At 44.7% G+C, this 21,362-nt stretch overlaps 1 protein-coding gene across 1 annotated transcript; it reads left to right on the forward strand.

The window, feature by feature from the left end:
* The first annotated feature begins 619 nt into the window (after positions 1-619).
* LOC136639492 (killer cell lectin-like receptor subfamily B member 1B allele C) lies at positions 620-13,617 on the forward strand. Its single transcript, XM_066613721.1, has 6 exons — positions 620-805; positions 4,112-4,213; positions 8,271-8,411; positions 9,633-9,787; positions 11,830-11,939; positions 13,285-13,617. The coding sequence occupies exons 1-6, from the start codon at positions 727-729 to the stop codon at positions 13,406-13,408; spliced, it is 711 nt and encodes a 236-aa protein (XP_066469818.1). The 5' UTR covers positions 620-726; the 3' UTR covers positions 13,409-13,617.
* Positions 13,618-21,362: the final 7,745 nt, after the last annotated feature.

The raw sequence follows: 21,362 nt of genomic DNA on the forward strand, positions 1-21,362 counted from the left end.
ATGCAAGGGACAGCACCAGGACACAGGTCTCTTGTTGTCTTGTGTGCTCCCTGAGGCATTTGGTGGACCACTGTGAGATACAGGAAGTTGGACTAGATGGGCCTTTGGCTTGATCCAGCGGGGCTCTCTTTTGTTCACCAGAAAGAGGTGCAGGGACCCAATCATAAGAACAGCCCTTATTGGAACAGTGGTGCACAGGGAGGGGAAGCTTAACCCCCCTCCCCTTGTGCCATTTTCCAGTCAACAGCCATGTTCCTCAAAGCAACTATTTGCCCACAAAGTGACTATTTTCTGTACTGCTAAATCCTCCCACTGTCTGTCTGTCTCCTAGTTAGAAGCAGGTGTCTTCAGGCCGTGTTTAGGTGACTAGATTTTGGGGAGAGGCAGCATAGGGATGGGAAAAGCAAGGAATGAATGTGAGCACTTGCTCTTGCTAACAGTAGTGGGATTTGTTTCTCCAGCTAGTTTTGATACTGCAGTATAAAGTGGTGGGTTTTGTTTTTCAACGAAAGGTTGTTGGCAGCCTTAAGAAGATCACAGCAGAGGTGTCAAGCTGGTCAAGTTTCGAAGCTCAATTTCCTGTCTTCTTTCTTGTGAAGTTAGAATTGTTTCTCAACCAGAGCAGAGCTTGACAATCAGAGGAATGCTCTGTCCCTCTCTTTCTTTTTGTGATCATTAACAGGGAATGAGATCTGTGTGGAAATCTGTCCCCGAATACATTGCCGGATGGAGGATGCTCAGTGCTACTTCAACGTCAGGCCAGTGGACCATCAAAGGAGACGCAATCCTGCAACTCAGATGGGCGGTAAATAAGAGCTTATTTGTATGAATCGGAGATTTCTATGTCTTTGCCCTTTGATTGTTCCAGAGCAGAAACTTCAGGGGTCTCAGCATGTGGTCAACCAGGGGGTGAGCACAAATGACTAATAGGAAGGTTTGCTGCCACATGGTTGTCTGCATTCATGGTGCAATTTTTCTTTTGTTCTGCCATGTGTTGGTGAAGGTTGGGAAACTTCCAAGTAATAAGGCCCGCCCCCCCAAAATGTGGCTTCTGCTTTAGCAGTCCATGGCTGCTGATGTTGAATGCAGAAAGGCTTCCCCCTGGGCTCAGAATTTCATGGCTGCAATAAAGAAACGGCTTGCCTTGCCTTCCTTCTCTGCATGGTTTTCAGATTATGTGAAGCCCAGTGCTTTCCTCTGGAAATAGTTAAATGCTTGTCACTTTTAAAAAAAAGAAAAGAATCATTTATGTTTTGCTGCATTTGAGGTGGGTTTCCTTTTCTGAGAAACCATATTATGATATCCTGGAAGTCATGTGAGGTTTGCATGTAATGCAATGAAAGTGCTGGGTGGCCTGTGTGTGTCTCTGGTTAACATTGGTTTTAGATTGGTTTTAATGTATAAAATGAAGCTTTGCAGGGGAATCATTTCAATTAGCTTTCCATTTGCAGGAGTACGATGCATATACACACATAACTGGGGCTTACTTCTGAGTAGACACACCTAGGATTGCACTATAAGGGCCCAATCCTATCCAACTTTCCAGTGCCCTTGCAGCCCCGTGTTAAAGGAACAAGTGTTTACCTTGAGGGGGGGGGGTCCTTGACTGTTCTCCCCCCCACTGCAAGATGCAGCCCATGCCCTGTTGGCACAGCTGCATCAGCACTGGAGAGTTGGATAGGATTGGGCCCTAAAAGTCACAAATACAATCTATTTGAATAAAGAAAACTGCTTTTACCAAACATTACATATAAAATTTGGAAAACAACACAAATATCATTACCAGGATGACTAACTAGGGTGGAATAACCATCACGGAAAGGCTCAATGCCTACCTACCTCCATGCCTTGTATTAAATGACCCAGGCAGTGGCGTAGCTAGAAGGGGTGCAAAGAACTAGGTTTTGCAGGGAGCCTCACTGCAGCATGCAAGCGGCCCCTCCCCTTTGGAGCCATTCTGGGCAGGGGAGGAGAAAAATGGAGGCAAATGGCTTTGAAGTGGAGGGAGAAGGGTTGCTTACATGCCGTGGTGAGGCTCCCTACAAAACTTAGTGCTTTGCACCCTCTTTAGCGATGCCACTGCTTCCAGGGTCCAATAGCTGCTTCAGGGATGGATTTTCTGTGGAGGAAAAAAAAACCACACAAAGGTACAAAGAGAGATAAATACTCCCTCTCTTTGTGCCATAGTCCTGATCTTATAGCCCCATAAGGCTTCTGTCTGCAAGAAAACCAAAACTCCTAGTTAGACAGATGGATATATAAATTTGCATATGGTATTTCATGTCTCAGCTGGTTTGACCTTTATATGGGGGAAAGAACCTCCATTTGCTACCTGCAGCTCCTCAGAGGAAGGGTGGGCTATACATTAAAAAAAACTGTTGGGGGAAAATTGTTCACTTGACTGACTACTAAGTACTTACACAACACCTCCATATTTCGTTTTAGATGATTCTGTGGTTGGACCCACACTCACAAAATGACTAGTTGTCAAATCTGCGAGTTAGGAAATTTCTCCCTTGATCAAATTGATCAGTGGCTCTAAAGGGCTTTGTATACTGTATGAATTAGACCCCAGTCCTATTCTTTCCCCCCACTGGTGCAACCATGCCAAAAATTGGTGCACTGTTTCCAGGGATGGGGAAGTTTCATCAGAGAAAGGGAATTTAAATCCTCTTGTCCCTGTATAAGCCTCTTGCTCTACAATAGGTCTCTTTGGACCCACTGCAAGTCTGAGGAGAGAATGGGGGCAGGGAGGCTGCAGATAAGGGAGATAGCTGTGCCATCACAGCCAGCTCCACCTCCTCCTGCAGCCTCCTCACTGCCCTTTATGCCCTTGATTGAAGCGATAATGGCAGTAGCAGCTTTGCCAGTATCAGATCCCCCTTCCCAACCTCAACCCAACTTCTTGAGTTCACTCAAACTTGCACCAGATAAATTGCTAGTTCAGGTCCAAGTAGACCCATTCAGGCAGCTATGACTTACCCCCAGGCAAGGGAACAAATGTTCCCTTTCCTGGAGGAGACCTCCATGGCCTGAAATGTCCCTGCAGGATACAGTGTGCCCTATTGGCACAGCATCTAGAAAAATACAAAGATGACTTGCCAAGGTCTGTATCCCTCCCTGCTCAAAGATCCATCCAGCAATGGACATGTTTCTCTTGCCAGGCTGTGAGTTTACCTGCTTGGAAATTGAATATACTGTAATGGCTGCATACGTTTCTTTGGTAATGATGTTACCTAAGAATTTAATGTGCCACTTTTGTATTCTGTGCTTCATCATAGGTATTTTTTAAAGATTGCCTCTGAGATTTTGAATATCCTGACCAAGCTTTTGCTTGTGGCATGCCCCTCAGGTCAGCTTGGACTTGGCCCAGCAAAATAGCTGGTGCAAATCCCAGTAGTAAACCCATTAGCGGTCATGTAGGTGTGGAGTAGGGTAAATTTAAAAAAGCCTTTTACTTACCTTTCTGCCCACGTATGGTCTCAACTGCCGGCAGAGTGCCATGGAGCCTGTGCTGATGCTGCTACTTTTAGTTAGAATTGGGCTGTTAGAATTTAAAATGTCACAACACCTTTGATTGACTAAAATGCTATTATCTTAACTAAGAAGTAAGCACTGGATACCTGTGGATTATATCCTGTCTCAAGCAAGCCATTAGCATTAAACCACATGACACATTTGGAATAATTGTGTTTCTGAAAGCAAGGGTAGCATTGGGTTTGGTCAAGTCTGCAGCAGTGGCCAGAGGTCAGTTTGATCCTAGTCCTATTATTACTGGGATTTATGGTGCACAGAGTGATCTGGAATACATCAGTATTTGGGGTGCTGAGGAGTGAATGATGATGCCTTTGGCCATGTGGGATAGACTCCATAATCCTTTGCTCTCTTCCAGCTCTGTTCAGCCACAAAAAACCACTCGTATTTACTTACTTACAAGATTTTTATGCTGCTTTTCCATAACTTAAGCAACATACAGCATATGTTTTCTTTTCTTGGTTCTTTCCTGACAGCCCTAAATCTGGTTCATGTTTACCATAAGAAAGTAGCTTTGCTCTATTTGTTTTCTTGACCTAGAGACTGATGCTGTTTCACCTGTTATTGGTTCTTGTAGATCTTCTGCCAAAACCTTGCCACTCTCATTTGCTCATCAGTGGGGCTGCAAGTATCCTAATCCTCATGCTGGTTGGAACTGTGGCAATACTGGGGATTTGGGGTGAGTAGCTGGAAGCTTCACACCACACACATATGTGTTCATACAGTATACATACTAGTGAAACATTAGTGATGGATTTTGACCTTTACAAGCACAGTGAGGCTCCCTGACCAATAGCACTAGAAAATTAATTCTCTAGGACAGCAATTTTCAACCTTTTTCATCTTACAGCACACTGACAAGATGCTGTAAAATTGTCAAGGCAGATCAATTTTTCTGACAATTGACAAGGCATACCACGTTGCTGGTGGAGGGAGAGGCTCACATCAATGGCCCTACTAATAAATGACCTTCCCCCAAACACTTGTAGCACACCTGTAGACCATTAGTGGCACACCAGTGTGCTGTAGCATGCTGGTTGAAAATTGCTGTGCTAAGAACCTTGTCACTTTCTCACAAACTGCTGCATCATTTGAAGAAGGAAGGTGTTTATGCTCAGACAGCTGTGATCAAATGCCAAGATTGGAACACTGGTTGTTGTATTCATAGCACAAAGAGACACATAGGCCCTGCCTGTACAACAGAAACAACACATCACACACTGTAACTTTAGAAGCAACACTTTTAATTGTTACAGTGGGTCCAGGTTGCTAGGGTGCCTGGCATGAAGTCCTGCCTTGGTTCCCCATGGCACCACCTGGTCCTGATCCTGGTGCCACTTCCTTGGATAGACAAACGAATGACTGCAGTGTTGCTATGCCCACAGAATGGACCGATGCAATGTATTAGATCAGGGGTGTCCAAAGTTTTTGGCAGGAGGGCCACATCGTCTCTCTGACACTGTGTCAGGGGCCAGGGAAAAAAAGGAATTAATTTACATTTAAAATTTGAATAAATTTACATAAGTTTACATAAATGAATATATTAAAGATGAACTTATATGAATGAATGAAGGTCTTGCAATAGCTCAAGGCCTATAAAAGGCCTTGCACAAAGCAAGGCTGGCCTTTCCTTTGCTGCCGCTACTGCATCACAGACGTGAAACTACTTCAAAAACACCAGAAAAACACCAGAGAAGGAGGTCCCTGCCTCCCAGCTGCCCTATTGAGCTCTATGAAAAGCAAAGCAGCCTCACGGTCGTGTTTACTCACGAGTAAGCAGACAAGCCTTGGCTGGTGGTCAGGCCAGGCAAAGGGGAATGTGAGTACACCAGAATGGTCCTGATCCAATGGAGCTGCTCCAGAAGGCAGCTCCAGAAGACAGCCTCCCCCCCCCCTAAAAAGGTCCAAAAAGAGGCTTCAACTGGTAAGGGGAAGTTTTCTATTTTGCACTTGAAAAGCCACATGGGTCTTTGTATTGATATGCCTTAAATAGAAGAACTGGGCACTGTGGAGGGCTGAAAATCTCACTGATTCTTTTGGGGGGGGGGTTGTTATTGCAGGCAGACTATAGAGTAAGCTCCATTGACCACTATGGGACTTATTTCTGAGTAGACATGCATAGGATTGGGTTCACAGACTGCAATCCTACCCACACTTTCCTGAGAGTAAGTCCCATTGATCACTGTGGGACTTACTTCAGAGTAGATTCACTTGGTGGAACAGGGCTGGCTCCCCCTTATTTAATTATTTATTTTATTTTAATTTAATTATTTATAATTATTTATTTTAATTTGCTTGATGATGTCACTTCTGGCCATGACATCACTTCTAATGGTTCCTGGACAGATTGTCATTCTAAAAAGTGGGTTCCAGTGCTAAAAGTTTGAGAACTGCTGCAATAAGGTGTTAGTAAGTTGACACAGGTGTGTGTGAGAGACTCTACAAGTTTTCAAAATCACTAAAATCAGAATTTGGAGGAATAATACCATCATGTTATATATCAATCAATGTGTAATTTCATGCAGAATGCAATGAAACAAACTACATTGAAATATCTGTGTTTTAACAAAAGGTACAGCCAAAAAACCAGTGGGGGTGGGGCAATGGTACATCACCACGCCCACCACCTGTGGCGTTGCCTTGCCCACTGCATGGGGTGATGCGCAGGCCTTCCGCACCGGGTGACGCGAATCCTAGTGATGCCACTGCTTACAACCACTAGAGCATCAGAAGAATTAACAGCTAATTGTATTGATGTAAATGAAGGGGAGAAATGTCACTTCAGGAGAACGGGGGAACCAATTTCTTGCATTTTCCCATTTCACTCACTTTCCCCAGTAAAAGGATTGTGCAAGTTATGCATTTGGAAGGGTGACAAGCAGCCAGTTTCACTCATGAGGGAAACTGAAAGGAAAGAAAGAACAATAGAAAATAAGAAAAATAAACTGGACATTTCTGGGAGGGAGAGTGAGGAAGCCTCACAGTTTCTTTCATGCTGTGAACATGGCTTTTCAATTAAAAAAATATAATTTCAAGGCTAGTCTTGTCAGAACAGGGAGACAGGTGTTTTCCTCAGCAAGGGCAATGACTCTTCCGTCTCCCCCTCAATGTGCATCAAGATGCACATTGCATTGCAGCTGTGCGGTTATGTGCAGTTATGAAACCAGCAGACTGCTTTCAGCTTGTCTGTGACATAGCACCCTGTGGGGTAGAAAAAAGAAGCTGCCTTTGGATTTGTCACAGCTTTTTTTCTTCTCACCAGAGGATAAATCAAGTGAAAAATAAACACTTGCTGTTTAAAGGAAATAGCTGATCAGAGCTTTGTAGAAGAAAGTTCTACTTCAGTTGGTTGCATCTCCACCCTGCTGTAAACGCCAAACCACACAAATTATGATCATTATTTTGGGTGATGTTCACCCAAAACAGCAGCTGTGGGTGTGTGAGAGACAGACTGAGACCACAACACGGGGAGAGGGGGAATTTAACCCTTTGCTCCACTGCATCTACTATTTGTCCCAGAAGGGAAACTCCCATTGATGTTCTGTACAGGGGTACCAGGCACCCAATACCCAAATCTTCACATGTAAGATCATTGTATTTAGTACCGGGTTTTAGACTAGTGGGTCTCAGACTTTTAAGCACCAGGACACTTTTTTTTTTAATGGCACTCTATCAGGACCCACCTAGCTTTATGAGACTTTTCAAAAGGTGATTTACAGCACAATCCTAACTTGCACTGGAGCAGGCAGGCCAGTGGGCCTTTGCTGCATCCAGCGCAAGTTTGGGGCCAGAAGCTGAGCAGCCTGAGGCAAGGGGGAAACTTTTGCCTTACCCCATATCGCGCTGCACTGGCCCCAATGGGTTTACTGGATTTGCGCCACCTCACAGAATGGAATGGCCAGGGAACAGGTATAACCACTGAATCCTGGCCCCGCCTCCTGCTCCCTGCCCATCTGCCCCAGGAATGCTGGCGCCCACCCTCCCCCTGCCCCAAAATGTCTCCTCCCCTCCTCCACCCCACACCTATGTTGGCTGAGTTTGGTTGACACAAGTTTACCCCATCGGGCCTGGATCCAGCACAGGGAGGCCAGTGCAACTCCTTGCGCTGGCCTCCCCAACACCTAAGTTGGTGCCTTACAGCACATTTGCAACATCCCTGGGTCAGAGCAAGTGATTTGTGCCAGCCTAACCTGGGTGTTAGGATTGCACCCTTAGTTATGTGATCCAGCCTTCACCTGTCCCCACTATCTGTCATTGATGTGTTTTTTTAACACATCAGAAAAAAGACGTGTAAACATTTATCTCCCTATATTGATTTAAGCTTGCTAAATGCAGGAGCTCAGTTGTTTGCAGGGCAATTAGGAGTTATCTTGCAAACTGAAGGAGCTCAGCTCTTTGCAGGGCAGTTATCAGATTTTTGCATAGCCTCAGGGCTTGAGGTAATTAGTTATCTGATCTTTCCATCACCTGCGTTTTCATTACTGGCTCTGTGGGACCCACCAGAAATTGGGTTCTGGCCCACCATGTGGTTCCTTACCCACAGTTTGAGAACACTGTTTTAGACTGATCACCTAAGGTTAAAAAGAAAGAAAAAGCATTACCTGTGATGAAGAATAATAAGTGTTGTGCTGGAACATTCTGTATTCCCAAGATGCAATTCATTAAAAGGAAAAGGTCGTATTTTAAATGCATATTTCTTTTCGGTTTCTCACCTAAATGAAAAATAACATGTCTAGCTTTGCAGATGAAGGAAACCCTGAATGCTATGAGGGAGACCTGTGCCTTCAGAACATGCAGTCCTGAAACAGAACTGGGAATTGAGTATTGCCAGACCTTGCGACGGTTTCTGTGCAAGATAAATGACAGTTACTCCATTGGTAAGTTCAGGGTAGGAAACAGCAGCATGGAAAGAGACCTTAGCTCACTAAAGTAGCTGCACTCATACGGAAGGTCCCAGATCAAATTCCGGGCACCTCTAGAGAAGGCTGAAAAAATGTCTTATCTGAAATCCTGGAGAAACTGCTGCCATAGTAGACGCTGGACTGTACTAAAAAAATACAAAGTCACATCCTACTGCGTTACAGTCTTCATCTAGATTGATCAAGAGTGTGACCCAGTAGGACAGCAATTTTCAACCAGTGTGCCGCAAATGATCCGCAAAGATGTCACGAGTTTGGAGGAGGATTTAGTAAAGCCACTGGGAGATGTGAGCCTCTCCATCTGCAGTGCGGAGTGCCTTGTCAGTGTGCCATGAGATGGAAAAGGTTGAAAATCAGTAGGAGGTGGCTTCATATGTTTTTCAGTGACCTCTAGTGGTGTAATTTCTATAAGACAACCATCACCCCCACCAGTATCCAAAAATCTAGTCCAGGACTGTAAATACGGTGACTGCTGAACAAGGGGAGGAATGATTGAGCTAAAGGGGGCTATTTTAAGCCCCGTTGATTCCAACAAGGAGAAGTAAACATATATTTAATAACTTTCCCATTTAAATCAATGGGATTTTTTTTTAAAGTTCAATCAACTGGATTTTTAAATCATGACCCATATGTTTGTTTACTGGTTTCTGGGCCAGAGAAAGTATGAGGTTGCTGGCACAAGTGAAGGAAGCATAATTTGTAGGCCAAGCCTATTCATATTTACTTGGAAGTAAGTCCAGCTGTGTTCGGTAAGGTTTACTCCCAGGATGGTGTGCACAGAGCTGTAGCCTTGATAGGCCTGGACATTTAAACAAATATCTATATTCTTCACATTGTTATGTGACTCTGGGTTCCTGGTTTCCCATGGATAAATTCCAATAAAGTAATGACTATTTGCTAATTCTTAGGTTGTAGTAGCCCAGCATATGTCAACAAGCTACAAACATTCTTGTGTAAGTGTAGTTGATAATGAACTTGATTGCAGCCTAACTCTATATATTAGTTTGTTTGGGTAGGACAAAAACAGCAGGTCCCAATAGGCCTTTAATTCCATGAGCTGACTCATGAGTAGTATAGGTGGGATCAGTGTGAAAAAACTGCTGCAGTAGGAGAATATATGAAATTTAGAGCCCATCTGAGTTATCCAACAGTGTGAGCTTCCTTTTTTTCTTCTTCCAGAGAATTCCAGCTGCAGATTCTGCCCAGAAAACTGGTTGCTTCATGAAGACAAATGCTTCTGGGTTTCCAAAATTAAGCAAACCTGGAACAATAGCCAGAAAGACTGTAAAGAAAAAGATGCTCAGTTGGTAGTGGTGCAGGGGCAAGAAGAAATGGTAAATACTTATACTTTTTGTTTTACTCCACTTACATAAGTTGGATAGGGATGGCAAAGGGTTAAGCCTGGAACAGTCATGAGTTCTGTTATTCTCACCTTGCTGGATTCTCCTCCTCCTCTTCTTCACAAGAGAATTGGTGGTTTTACTGATCTCTGTAGGAAAGGCAGAATCCAGTCCCAGATGGAGATGAGGTGGAGGTAATGAGAATGGGGATACTTTGCCTCTCTGGTTTCGAATGTTCTTTTCCCTCTCACACCAACTAGAACCAGGGGATGTCCACTACAATTGAGTGTCTGGAGAACAGACAAAAGAAAATATTTCTTTATTCAGCATGTAATTAATCTGTGGAACTCCTTGCCACTGGGTGTGGTAATGGTGACTGGTCTAGATGCCTTTAAAAGGGGACTGGACAGATTTATGGAGAAGTCAACCCCGGTTTACGAGCCACGATGGGTATGCACAATCTCTTGATTTCAGAAGTAGGCTGTCTCTCTGAATGCCAGAGGCAAGGGAGTGGCAACCGAATACGGGTATCTTGTTGTCTTGAGTGCTTTCTGAGGCATCTGGTGGTCCACTGTCAGATGCAGAAAGCTGAACTAGATGGGTCTTTGGCCTGATCCAGCAGGGCTCTTCTTATGTTCTCCTATATAGCCAAGTCTTTTAGGAAGATTAAAATTCTGTACCTGTATAATTGTATATTCTGTGCCCAGAAGAACTGAAATTTGTGGCCTGTATAAATAATTCAACTTAAGCACATCAGAATGACTCTTTGTATTTTGTACGGCTCTGCAATTTTTGCCACTTTGCATAATTTGGAATTTTCTTTTAATGTTAGAGCCGTGACAGACCCCAGACACCACTTCTGTATAGTTCCCCTCAACCATTCTTAATTTAGATTTTTTTAAATTGCTAAATTGATGTTAAGGATACCCAATGAAATTATTGGGACTAACCAAGTCTATCTCATCTGCACAGTATGCTGGTATATTGCAAGGTTTGCCGGCATATAGCATGGTCTGCTATCACAGCAGCCTCTCTGCAAGTCTGCAGAACACTGCCTCCAGTATAACGCCTGGGGGGCTGTGTGCCACCAGCAGTGCTCTGTAGTCTGCATCAGCAAGGTTCTGCTGGTGGAGAGGCCAAAATGGTTGGATTGGGGGCAGGAGAGGGGTGGATCACGGTGGCACTGGCATTCACTTTATCCCAGACCCCTGTCCCGGCCCAGACACACACCCAGCATATTCCCCAAGGCTACACCAAAACAGCTGGCATAACTTTAAGGAGTCCCATAGGGAACCAGGTAGTGGCCAAGAAGGTAAGTAAAATTGTTCTTTACTTACCCCTCCTGACTGATCTGGACTCCTACTGGCTTGCAGGATGCAGCAGATGCTGTGTCAGTGGCCTTGCACCCTGTGCACTAGTACAGGATAGGATCGAGCCATTAAGGGCGCAATCCTAACCTTGTTCTTTGTGCCAGCCTAAGAGGGTTGCAAACATGCCGTAAAGCACGTTTGCACTTCCTCGGGCGCAAGCCACACCCGGCACATGGAAGTGCGCTGGAGCAAGGAGGCTGCATTCAGCTTCTGTGGTGGCTTGCAGAGCAAGCCTTGCTTGGCTGACGTAAGGCTCTGAGGTGGGCAGGGAGGAGGCGGGGAGGAGGTGGAAGGGAGGCGTTCCAGGATGGGGGAAGGCGGGCAGAGGGCAATCCTGGGGGTGGGAGGGGAGCAGGAGGTGGAACCGGGACCGTTCCACTTCCTCTGAGGTGGCGCAAGACCCATTGGGACTGCAGTGGCTTACCTGGGAGAAAGGGGAAGAGTTTCCTCTTACCTCCAGCTGAGCCACTTTGGGTCCCTGTCTTTGGGCCCCTGTCTTGTACTGGATACATCTCCTGGTCTCCTGGTCTGCCTGTTCCAGTGCAAGATAGGATTGTGCTGCATGTTGCAGATGCCTTGGGGGCCTATGAGCGGAAAGGTGAGAATGAGCATTTTTTAATGAATACAGATAGAAACTGCAGAGACCTATTATTATGTCACTGGCAGGACTTCATTCAGAATATCACCGAAGGAGCAAAACTTCTGTGGATTGGACTGGCCACATCCCCAGCAGGAAACTGGACCTGGGTGGATGGTTCTCCATTAAATCACACACTGTGAGTATTTTCTTCCTCCGTTCACAAGAGTTTGGGCAGCAACTATATTTGATTTTTCCACCTAGTGTTTTGTGCCTAAAATTAGCCTTATTTTTCCCATGAGAGGGTAGAATGGAAGTGGGTAGGGCAGACCTGGGAGGGGGTGGGACCAGTGGAGGCCTCCTCCACCGAAGCCTATGTCCACTCCCAGCCTCCAAAGATACCTAAATAGCTGGCACAGCTCCAAGAAGCCCCACTGATCAGACTGGGGCATTATTTGGGGTAAGGGGACAAAGGTCCCCAATAAGACCTCCAGCTTGATCACATCCAGCAAAGGATGCAGCGGCTGTTGTTTGGTGCCACTACCTCTACACTGGCTAGAACTGGGCTCTCAATCATGTGTAAAGCAAGAGTGGGCTTGATCTACCTCTGCCACAGATTGCACAGCATCTACATGCAATGCAAGAGGTATATGTTACAGAGTACTACAGCATATGTACCTTTTAAAAAAGAGCTAATTTATGAAATGGCCAATATTAAAAATTTAGCTGTGGACCCTGAGAAATAAATAAGAGGCATTATCTTATCAAAATGAAAAGAGTGGATCTGGCTACCTTTTGACAGATGAGATGCACTTGGCTGTCTCCCTTATTCAGAGAATCATAAAGTTGGAAGGGATCAGCAATTCCAACCACCTGCCAATGCAATCTGTTTACAAGTACTACGTCCCCAATAGGTGGCTATCCAGTCTCTGCTTAAAGATCTCCAATGACGGAGAGTCTACCACCTTCTGAGGCAAACTGTTCCAAATATTTCATCCCTTCAGGAAGTTCTTCCTAATATTTACTCATACTTGCTCTTTTGTAGTTTAAATCCATTTATTGTGGTCCTTTCCTCCAGAACAACTGTAAACAAACCCATCTTCCACATGACAACCCCTCATATATATAGTTATCATATTGCCTCTTAATTGTCTCTTCTCCAAACTAAACATGCTCAACTCCTACAGCCTGAACTCATAGGACACAGTCTCCAGCCCCCTCACCCATCCTAGTCACTCTCCTCCAGACCTGCTCCTGTATGTCAAAACCCTTGTGGTATCCAGTATTGGACACAATATTTAAGTGGAGTATGACTAAAGCAGAATACAATAGTACCATTACTTTTCTCAATACTGTATCACTGTAGATATAGCCTAGAATCACATTGGCATTCTTTGCTGTTGCATCACATTTCTGGCTCAGGTTTAGTTTATTGTCTGCTAAAACATCCAAATGGTTTTTTCACATGTACTGCATCAGGAAAGTATCCCCAGTCATATGTATATGTGTTGTATTTCTGATTTTTTCCTACCCAAATTCTGCAGGTTGCAAGTACAGGGTGAGAGTCAAGCACACAGCTGTGGGATGCTGAAGAGAAATAAAGTTATTTCAGAAGCCTGCAGTGCTGTGACCAAGTGGATCTGTGAGAAAGATTCTCTTCTGGTATAAATACCAAGATAAAAACAGTGGGCCACAACTTCAAAGTTTTTGGTCTTCAACCAAAAACAAAGCTATTTCTGTACTGTTCCTGTTTGGATCATGTCAACCTATATGTACAAATTTCCTATATGTACCAATTTGTAGCCTATGTACAATTTATATTACCATAATGTCCAAATAGTTAATGGTGTTTTCACCAGACTGTGTTTCAAACCTAATATTCAGATCATTACAATTAAACTAGTCATGAAATGTCAGTGTGTGCGTATTGTCCCACACCATTAATATATCATCCATATATTGCCAGTACTTTAGTGAGGATGAAAGCATACTTTTTCCTTCCAAGAACTCTATCTATACATTGATTATTACAGGCATCCTGGGGCAGTCTACTGCTGTGCCTAAATCTGTCAATAAAACACGTAATGAAATGAAAAAATAATTATAATGCAGGGCTATACCAGCCAAGCCCATGAGAAAATGTGCTAGGGGTATCTATGTGTCTGGGGTTGGACTTGTTCAACTCAGGCACAGGGGTGCAGGCTGGAAAGGCCTCAGTGGGGCCAGGTGCAGACTGTTGGGCATGGAGCAGAGCACACCTGCGCATGATGGAGCAGCTGAAGTGCAGCTGGGTGAGGCAAGTATCTGCAGGAGCTTTGCCACTTGCATCCCGTGGGCAAATTTTAGCTGCTGGAGGACTCCTCAGGCAAGCCCAAACAGATGCAGTGGGTCAACTTGTTGGTGCAAATCTGCATTGATCTGTGTTGTTGCATCAGGCCTAGGAAGGGGGATAGAATACTGCATGCACCAGCACCACCAATCCCACTCCCCCTGCCTGTTCCACCCCCTCTTTGCTCTCCCCTGGGATCTCCTCTGCTCTCTTCCCTGCTCCAGTGGTCACTGCTCCGCATGCCAGCACCAGGAAGGCTGTGGCCTTCCTGCCAGTGCTGTTAACAGGTGCACTGTTGCAAAGTACTGCACACCACTTTTGTAAAAGTGCAAAGGCCTGGCATGCTGGGTGGAGCACATGGTCTGCCAGCATGTCAATTACACAGGATCAGGCTGTTAAGACTGCTGGTTCATATAAGAAGGTATTGTCAATGCAGACTGGCAACTCTACCCACTTTTTCCTTCCCTTGAGTGGTGAGGAGCTTTAGGGACTATATCCCCACAACTCAGGTTTCCTTTGATGAGAAAGTGCTTGGAAACTTGGGGCATTTTTGTTAGTCCTGAAGCTTTGTTTTTATGCTGCTGAATCTGTAAACACTGGGCAGATTTACCACTCTAGACATTATGGAATCATAAGAAGCTCTACTGATTCGGACCATTGCTCTATCTAGGTCAGTATTGCCAGCACTGACTGGCAGCAGCAGGAACTTTTCTTTGTCCTACCTGGAGATGCCAGGGATTGAATCCAGGACCTTCTGCATGCAAAACATGTGCTCTACCATGATCCTTCCCCAAGTGAATGTTCAGTTTGTGATGGGTAAACATAAGAACAGCCCCACTGGATCAGGCCATAGGCCCATGTAGTCCAGCTTCCTGTATCTCACAGCGGCCCACCAAATGCCCCAGGGAGCACACCAGATAACAAGAGACCTCATTCTGGTGCCCTCCCCTGCATCTGGCATTCTGACATAGCCCATTCTCAATCATGTCCCCCCTCAAGCGTCTCTTTTCTAGGCTGAAGAGGCCCAAACGCCGTAGCCTTTCCTCATAAGGAAGGTGCCCCAGCCCCGTAATCATCTTAGTCGCTCTCTTTTGCACCTTTTCCATTTCCACTATGTCTTTTTTGAGATGTGGCGACCAGAACTGGACACAATACTCCAGGTGTGGCCTTACCATCGATTTGTACAATGGCATTATAATACTAACCGTTTTGTTCTCAATATCCCAGTCTGGAGAGATCCTTGTCCAGGTTAATTTCAAGCCACCTTGAATGAATTATCAGGCCAAAAGCTGGGCTGTAAATGAAAAAACTAAACAAAGTGCAACTTCTGTTAGGAGAATTTGGTACATGGAAAGTTTGCAGGAACAGATACCCTGTTTTGGATTTAGAACTATTTTTTTTCCATCACCCTCTGTCAAGGTAGGCTCCAGGTTGCAGGAGTGAAGTGTTCTTCATACAAGTTCCTCATCACCCCACTGAAGAGGTCCATTCAGAAATTTTTTGAGGAGGTGCATGTCTAAAAGGTGTCAACACTGCCCCCTCCTCTTTTCCCCAGAAAGAAACATTGTACATTCAGCTGCATTGAGTCAGGTGTCAGATTCCCTCTGCAAGGTTTAGGAAAGCAGTTTCTGCAGAAACAGACAAAGAACTGTCCATCAAGGGAATTAATTCAAACCACATCCTGTTCTCACCCTCTCCCCCAATGAACGAACTCCATCAGATTTTGAGTAGCTATTTATAATAATAATAAACTTTATTTATACCCCACCCTTCTCCCCAAAGGGACCCAGCGCGGCTTACAACAAGTTAAAAACAGAATTAAAACATAATATTAAAAACAGATAAAAACATTAACATATTAACAAATATCATAAAAACAGTAATCAGATAAAAGATCAGGTAAAAGGAGCATAGAGCAGCAGATCATAGGAATCAGGCCTGTAAAAAATACTAAGAGATGTAGAAAAGATGTTTAAAAAGATGTTTAAAAGGCCATGAACTCAGAATTGTTTAAACAGAAGGGTCTTCAGGCCCCACCGAAAAGTCTCAAGAGAGGGAGCCATTCTTAAGTCAAGGGGAAGGGAGTTTCATAACGTTGGTGCCACTACTGAGAAGGCCCTATTTCTTGCTGCCGCCCCACGTACCTTCCTAGGCGGCGGCACTTGTAAAAAGGCCTTCTCTGATGACCTAAGAGGACGAGCCGGATTGTACGGAAGTAGGCGGTCCCTAAGATACCCTGGCCCAGAGCAGTAAAGGGCTTTAAAGGTCAAAACCAGCACCTTGAATTGGGCCCGGAAATGAATGGGCAGCCAATGTAGCCGCTGGAGAAGTGGGCTGACAGAGTCAAACTGCCTTCCTCCAGTAACCACACGGGCTGCCGCATTCTGCGTTAATTGCAGTTTCCGAACCATCTTCAAGGGCAGCCCCACATAAAGCATGTTACAATAATTAACCTCGATGTCACCGTGGCATGGATCACCGTGGCCAGGTCTGCACGATCCAAGTATTTGCAGATAAAATGAATGCATCTAATCTCCTGGTGCCTGGGGCAGCATGCCAAATGATGTGCCAGTCTCTGCTTCTCTTATTTCTCTCCAGTGTTTTAGCTCACTCACTCACTCTCCTCCCATCCACACTTCCTCTCCCTCTCTGCCCCCCTCTTCCTTTTCTTGCCCAAGTTGTGGAAGGAGAAGAGGAGCAGTATGGAGGCTAGTGGGTGGGCAAAGATGTGTGCCCCACCCCACCACCAATACAACCGCTTCAGTTGGCCTCCTGGATGGTTTGGCCCTGATCTCTCTATGTCTGAGGGGTGAAGATAGCTCTTTTTGTCAGCCAGTATGGACTGGGCAAATAAGGGCAAAGACTGCAATGGGAGAGGCCTGCCGTACTTTGATTGTCACTGCTGGAGCTCTTTTGCCATTTCTTTTTTTCACAATAAAGAATATTCTACTTACCCCTCTCCAGTGGTCTAGTGGTACATTTGGAAGTGCAGGAGTCTTCATGATGCTACACCCCCATAGTCAGTCTACACCACTGTAGTCATACCCCACTACTAAAACATATCCACTTTAAAATGCATTATCTTACACAGAATTAGGGTGTGTCCCAGATGGGGCCTCAACTGGGTCTCCGGTTATTCTTGGAGCTTGTTGCAAGGCGACTGTTTACTAAGCACGCACAGAGTGTTTTTCCTTCAGCAATAAGGAAGCGCAATACAAAACGGCTAACAAGTGTTCTGGTTACCTGCTTATTTAGTGGGGAAGAAAAACATCACAGTGGCAACAAAACTCCGAAAGGCAGCCTCGTGAAAAGTGGAAGCAAAGAAGTGTGTGTGTGTGGGGGGGGGGGGTCTTCACTCACAATCACAGATCTGCTTTCAGGCTGTACCCCCCCCCCCAGTACTTATTCCCTCCTTTTTACAACTTTTCCTCTCTCCAGCAAGCAGCCCCCCCACCCCCCAGCTTTTCAGAGCTGAGGCACAAGTCACAGCACAGGCCACTGGGAAACTTAACCTATAGGCTCATTATCCCAGCTATTGTCCTATATCTCCCTTCCACTCCAACCAAAGATACCACCCCCATAACAAGGGCAGGAAGATGAATCAAAGCTTCACCTTGTCTCTCCAGCCAGAAGTCTAACAGATCAGAGCATGACATCAAGCCTGTTTCTGAGCATGCTTGGGAGCATTAGGTAGGGAATGCTGAGAACTGGGTGCTTGTTGCAAGGATTCCCACTTGCACATGCATGGTTGATGTTGATGAAGCAGATACTCAGCGCCCGCTTCTATTTTACACAGAAGAATTGCACAGACTGGGGGGAAAAGGAATTGCAACTCATCTGTGCGTTTTGTTTCTGCCCACCAGTACTCTGCCAACAGCTATGACTCTTTAGAGCGAGCTTCTGCTTTCCTTTCTATGTTGGCAAGCACATTATCTTTCTCTGAAATGATACAGGCAAGAGTTTCTGTTCCATTCCCCGGTGCCCAACGTAGGTGTTAGACCACTTCAATTTCAGACCAGCGAATTTCCGAGACCACATCCTCACTGGTTTAGATCAAACCTAGACTGACCAGCTCTCACTTGAGCAGCGCTCTTATGTTTTAGAGAGCAGAGCTTTTAGTTTTGTTTTAGCAAAAGCTAAATATAAGGAAAGAAATCTGGACTTTTAAGGAAGTAGATCTCTTTGGATCTCAGCAAAGTGACTGAGATTGGAACTATGGTGAGATGCAGCTGTGCAGTTCTCCTGCACTCATGGCTCTGATGATTCTGTGGTCTCTCATTGGTAAGTCAAAGCACTAGACTAGCATTTCTCAAACTGTGGGTCAGGACCCACTAGGTGGTTGTAAACCAATTTCAGGTGGGTCCCCATTCATTCCAATGTGTATCTTATTTTTAATATATTAGACTTGAGGCTACCATGGTATGTGACTGCATTTGGAGAAATGTTATAGATCTGTACTTTTGACAGGCTACTATGTATATGCTTTTAACAATGAGAGTCAATGGGGCTTACTCCCGAGTAAGTGTGGATACAATTGCAGCCTTTGGGATGATTGGGTTGGGAGATTTTTTTTTTAACTGCTTGGGAGGGTTAGGAGGGTTATTTTAAATGCATGTTTAAACTTATACTTAATTGTAAATGTTTGACTTACTTACTTAATTGATTGATTGGTTGATTAGATTTTGTAGTATGGGGTGTTAAAAATTTTCCTGCTTGATGATGTCACTTCCAGCCATGACATCACTTTCAAGTTAACAACATCACTCCTGGTGGATTCCAACAGTAGACATTCTAAAAATTTTATCCTGGTGCTAAAAAGTTTGAGAACCACTGCACTAGAAATTATATTTTGGAAGTTGCTTTTTTGGTTAGTCAGACAAGTGAGCTTATTATTGCCATTTTATTTATTTATTTATCACATTTTTATACCGACCTTCCTCCAAAGAGCTCAGGGCAATGTACACAGCTGCTACCTCTACCTCCTTTTTTCCTTCCAACAATTGTATGAGGTAGGTGAGACTGAGAGAAAGTGACCTGCCCAAGGTCACCCAGGAAGCTTTGTGGCTAAGGGAGGGATTTGAACCTGGATCTTCCTTGTCTGAGTCCACCTCCCAAACCACTACACCACCCTGGCTCACAGATGAAGCAGTGAGGCCTGGGTGAGTGGCTTTCTGAGTTGGGTAGTCCATTGGTTTCCCCATATTAAAGGAGGTACAAATCATCCTACAGCCTGATCTTGATCCTTATTTGTGTGTATATATATATAGATAGAGATGCACAGTCTTGGAAGCTTTTCTCCACTCTGTGCCTTTTTTACACATCAATCCCAATGGAAAGAAGCATCTCAGTTTGCAAATCTGTAAACGTTTCAAATCTGAACTACACCAAAAGATGTCAAGAGAAGCGGGTTGCCACTGCCATCCACATAGGACTCTCCCAGCGCTAATCCTCCTAAGGAGAGCCTCTACTTAAGGGATGGCGCTCAGGCCACTGGTATCAAGAGTGAAGTAAACCAGTAGAAGGAGATCCTATCTTTTTTGTTCTGTGCAATAAATCAGTCCCCAACTGCATGTGGCTTGAGGCCATCTCCTGTCTTATGCCGTGCCCCATAGCTTTTCAGAACTTGCTAGAGGTGGATCTGCTGCCTTGGGAGAAGAGCAGGGAGATGACAACATGAAATTTTCTCAGGGAAAGGAACCTCCCAAGGGAAGGCAGGCTGACCAGGGAGTAGTTCCTAGTGGTTAGGGCCCCCAACCCAGCAGAGGACTAGCCATCTCAGATGGAAAGAAGAGCCCCGAATCCACCTCTAACTTATTGCCATCTCTGAATGTCATTTGTCAAAGGACAAAACCTGCCTGCAAATTGAGTCCCAGCAGCTTCTAGGCTGCTGAAGGACACAAGAGCTTCTGTGGAGCTAAATGTGTCCAAAACAAAATAAAATTGGGAAAATGGGGAATGGGGGGGGGGGGACAGAGAAAAATGCAGGAATTCAAAATGTATTTGGGAAACAATTCAAAAACATGTCAGGCATAGCATAGCATAAACAGCATAATAACATAAAAATAGCATAAAGCATTCTGCTAGTACACACACATATTTACCTTCTCTTATTACTTACAGGTATGTCAGCATCAGCGTCCATTTCTACATCCAACAGATTGTCTTTGGTCTCTGCGGCTACTGGTCAGTCCATTCTGCTGCCCTTTTCCTTTCAACCAACAAATCATAACTGGACATTCATTAGCATCAAATGGGAATTCATCAACATCAATGGGAGCAACCCTATCCTGGCGTACCTGCTAGACAGCTGCAGTGGAAACTCCCACAAATGGTGGGAGAGAGAGTGCGCCGTTGACAAAGAGGTACATGAGACATACCAGCAAAGGGCAGATATCTTCAAGAACGGTACACTGATGATTCATCACGTGGGAGTGCGGGACGCTGGGATGTACCAGGCAGTGACACGATCCAGCTTTGGTGTCAAAATCTACACAGCGGTCAATCTTACCGTGACTGAAGGTATCAGGTCAGGTATGAATGCATTTGATATATTTACTAAGGCTTTCTTGGCCAAAGTCCATAATTATATAAACAGGTTAAAAGCCGCGGTCAATTACAGCCTGCCACAGACAGCGGGCCAAAGGTAAAAGTACATCTTCCTCTTTAATTGATTATGGTTTTTAACCTGACAACCATTTATGAAATTATAAATGCATTTTTTGGGCTCTACATTCCTGAACTATTTCTTTCTCCCCTTTGCTCCTATTTGATCTCAAGGGCTAGACTCCAGTTGTTCTTACATTCAGGTTACTTTCAAGTTCGCATATGCAGGGCTGGGCTGTAAGACTGTGAATGACCTCCTGTCAAATTCTATTTGTATGTTGAGTCTTCTTACAAAGAGGTTTCGATGGCCTGCGGCCCAGCATTTAGGAAACTCTGTGCACACCTGGTACAGGTATTGGGGGCTCAGCATTCTCCTTGTGCCTGGATGCTTCAAGCCAAGGGGAGCTTGGTGTGCCAAAACCTTTCTCCAACCTTCCTGTCAAACGGAGAGTTTCTTTATTGGTAAGCCATAAAAGAAACATCGAATAACATCCTGATTAGCACACTGCCCACGGCTACTTGAGGAAGGGGGTTTCTAAAGAGTAAAAAGGTAGTGAATAGCTAACTGAACATTTTTCTGGAAAACAAAATTGTGTCCCTCTGTTAGTCAAGAAATCAAATCTGACAACGTTGCTGCAGATCACAAAAAGTAAACCCTTTCCTTTTTGGGCTAGCAAGTAATGACTTCCA

Source organism: Tiliqua scincoides, chromosome 2, assembly GCF_035046505.1.
Source record: "Tiliqua scincoides isolate rTilSci1 chromosome 2, rTilSci1.hap2, whole genome shotgun sequence".
NCBI classification, from domain to species: Eukaryota; Metazoa; Chordata; class Lepidosauria; order Squamata; family Scincidae; genus Tiliqua; species Tiliqua scincoides.

What these genes read in the sequence shown, in the direction of transcription:
- LOC136639492 (XM_066613721.1), top strand. Translation starts at nt 727, where the DNA reads ATGGAGGATGCTCAGTGCTACTTCAACGTCAGGCCAGTGGACCATCAA. An exon ending in TCCTGCAACTCAGATGGGCG is followed by an intron (nt 806 to 4,111) that starts GTAAATAAGAGC and finishes TGGTTCTTGTAG; the next exon opens with ATCTTCTGCCAAAACCTTGC. An exon ending in GGCAATACTGGGGATTTGGG is followed by an intron (nt 4,214 to 8,270) that starts GTGAGTAGCTGG and finishes TAACATGTCTAG; the next exon opens with CTTTGCAGATGAAGGAAACC.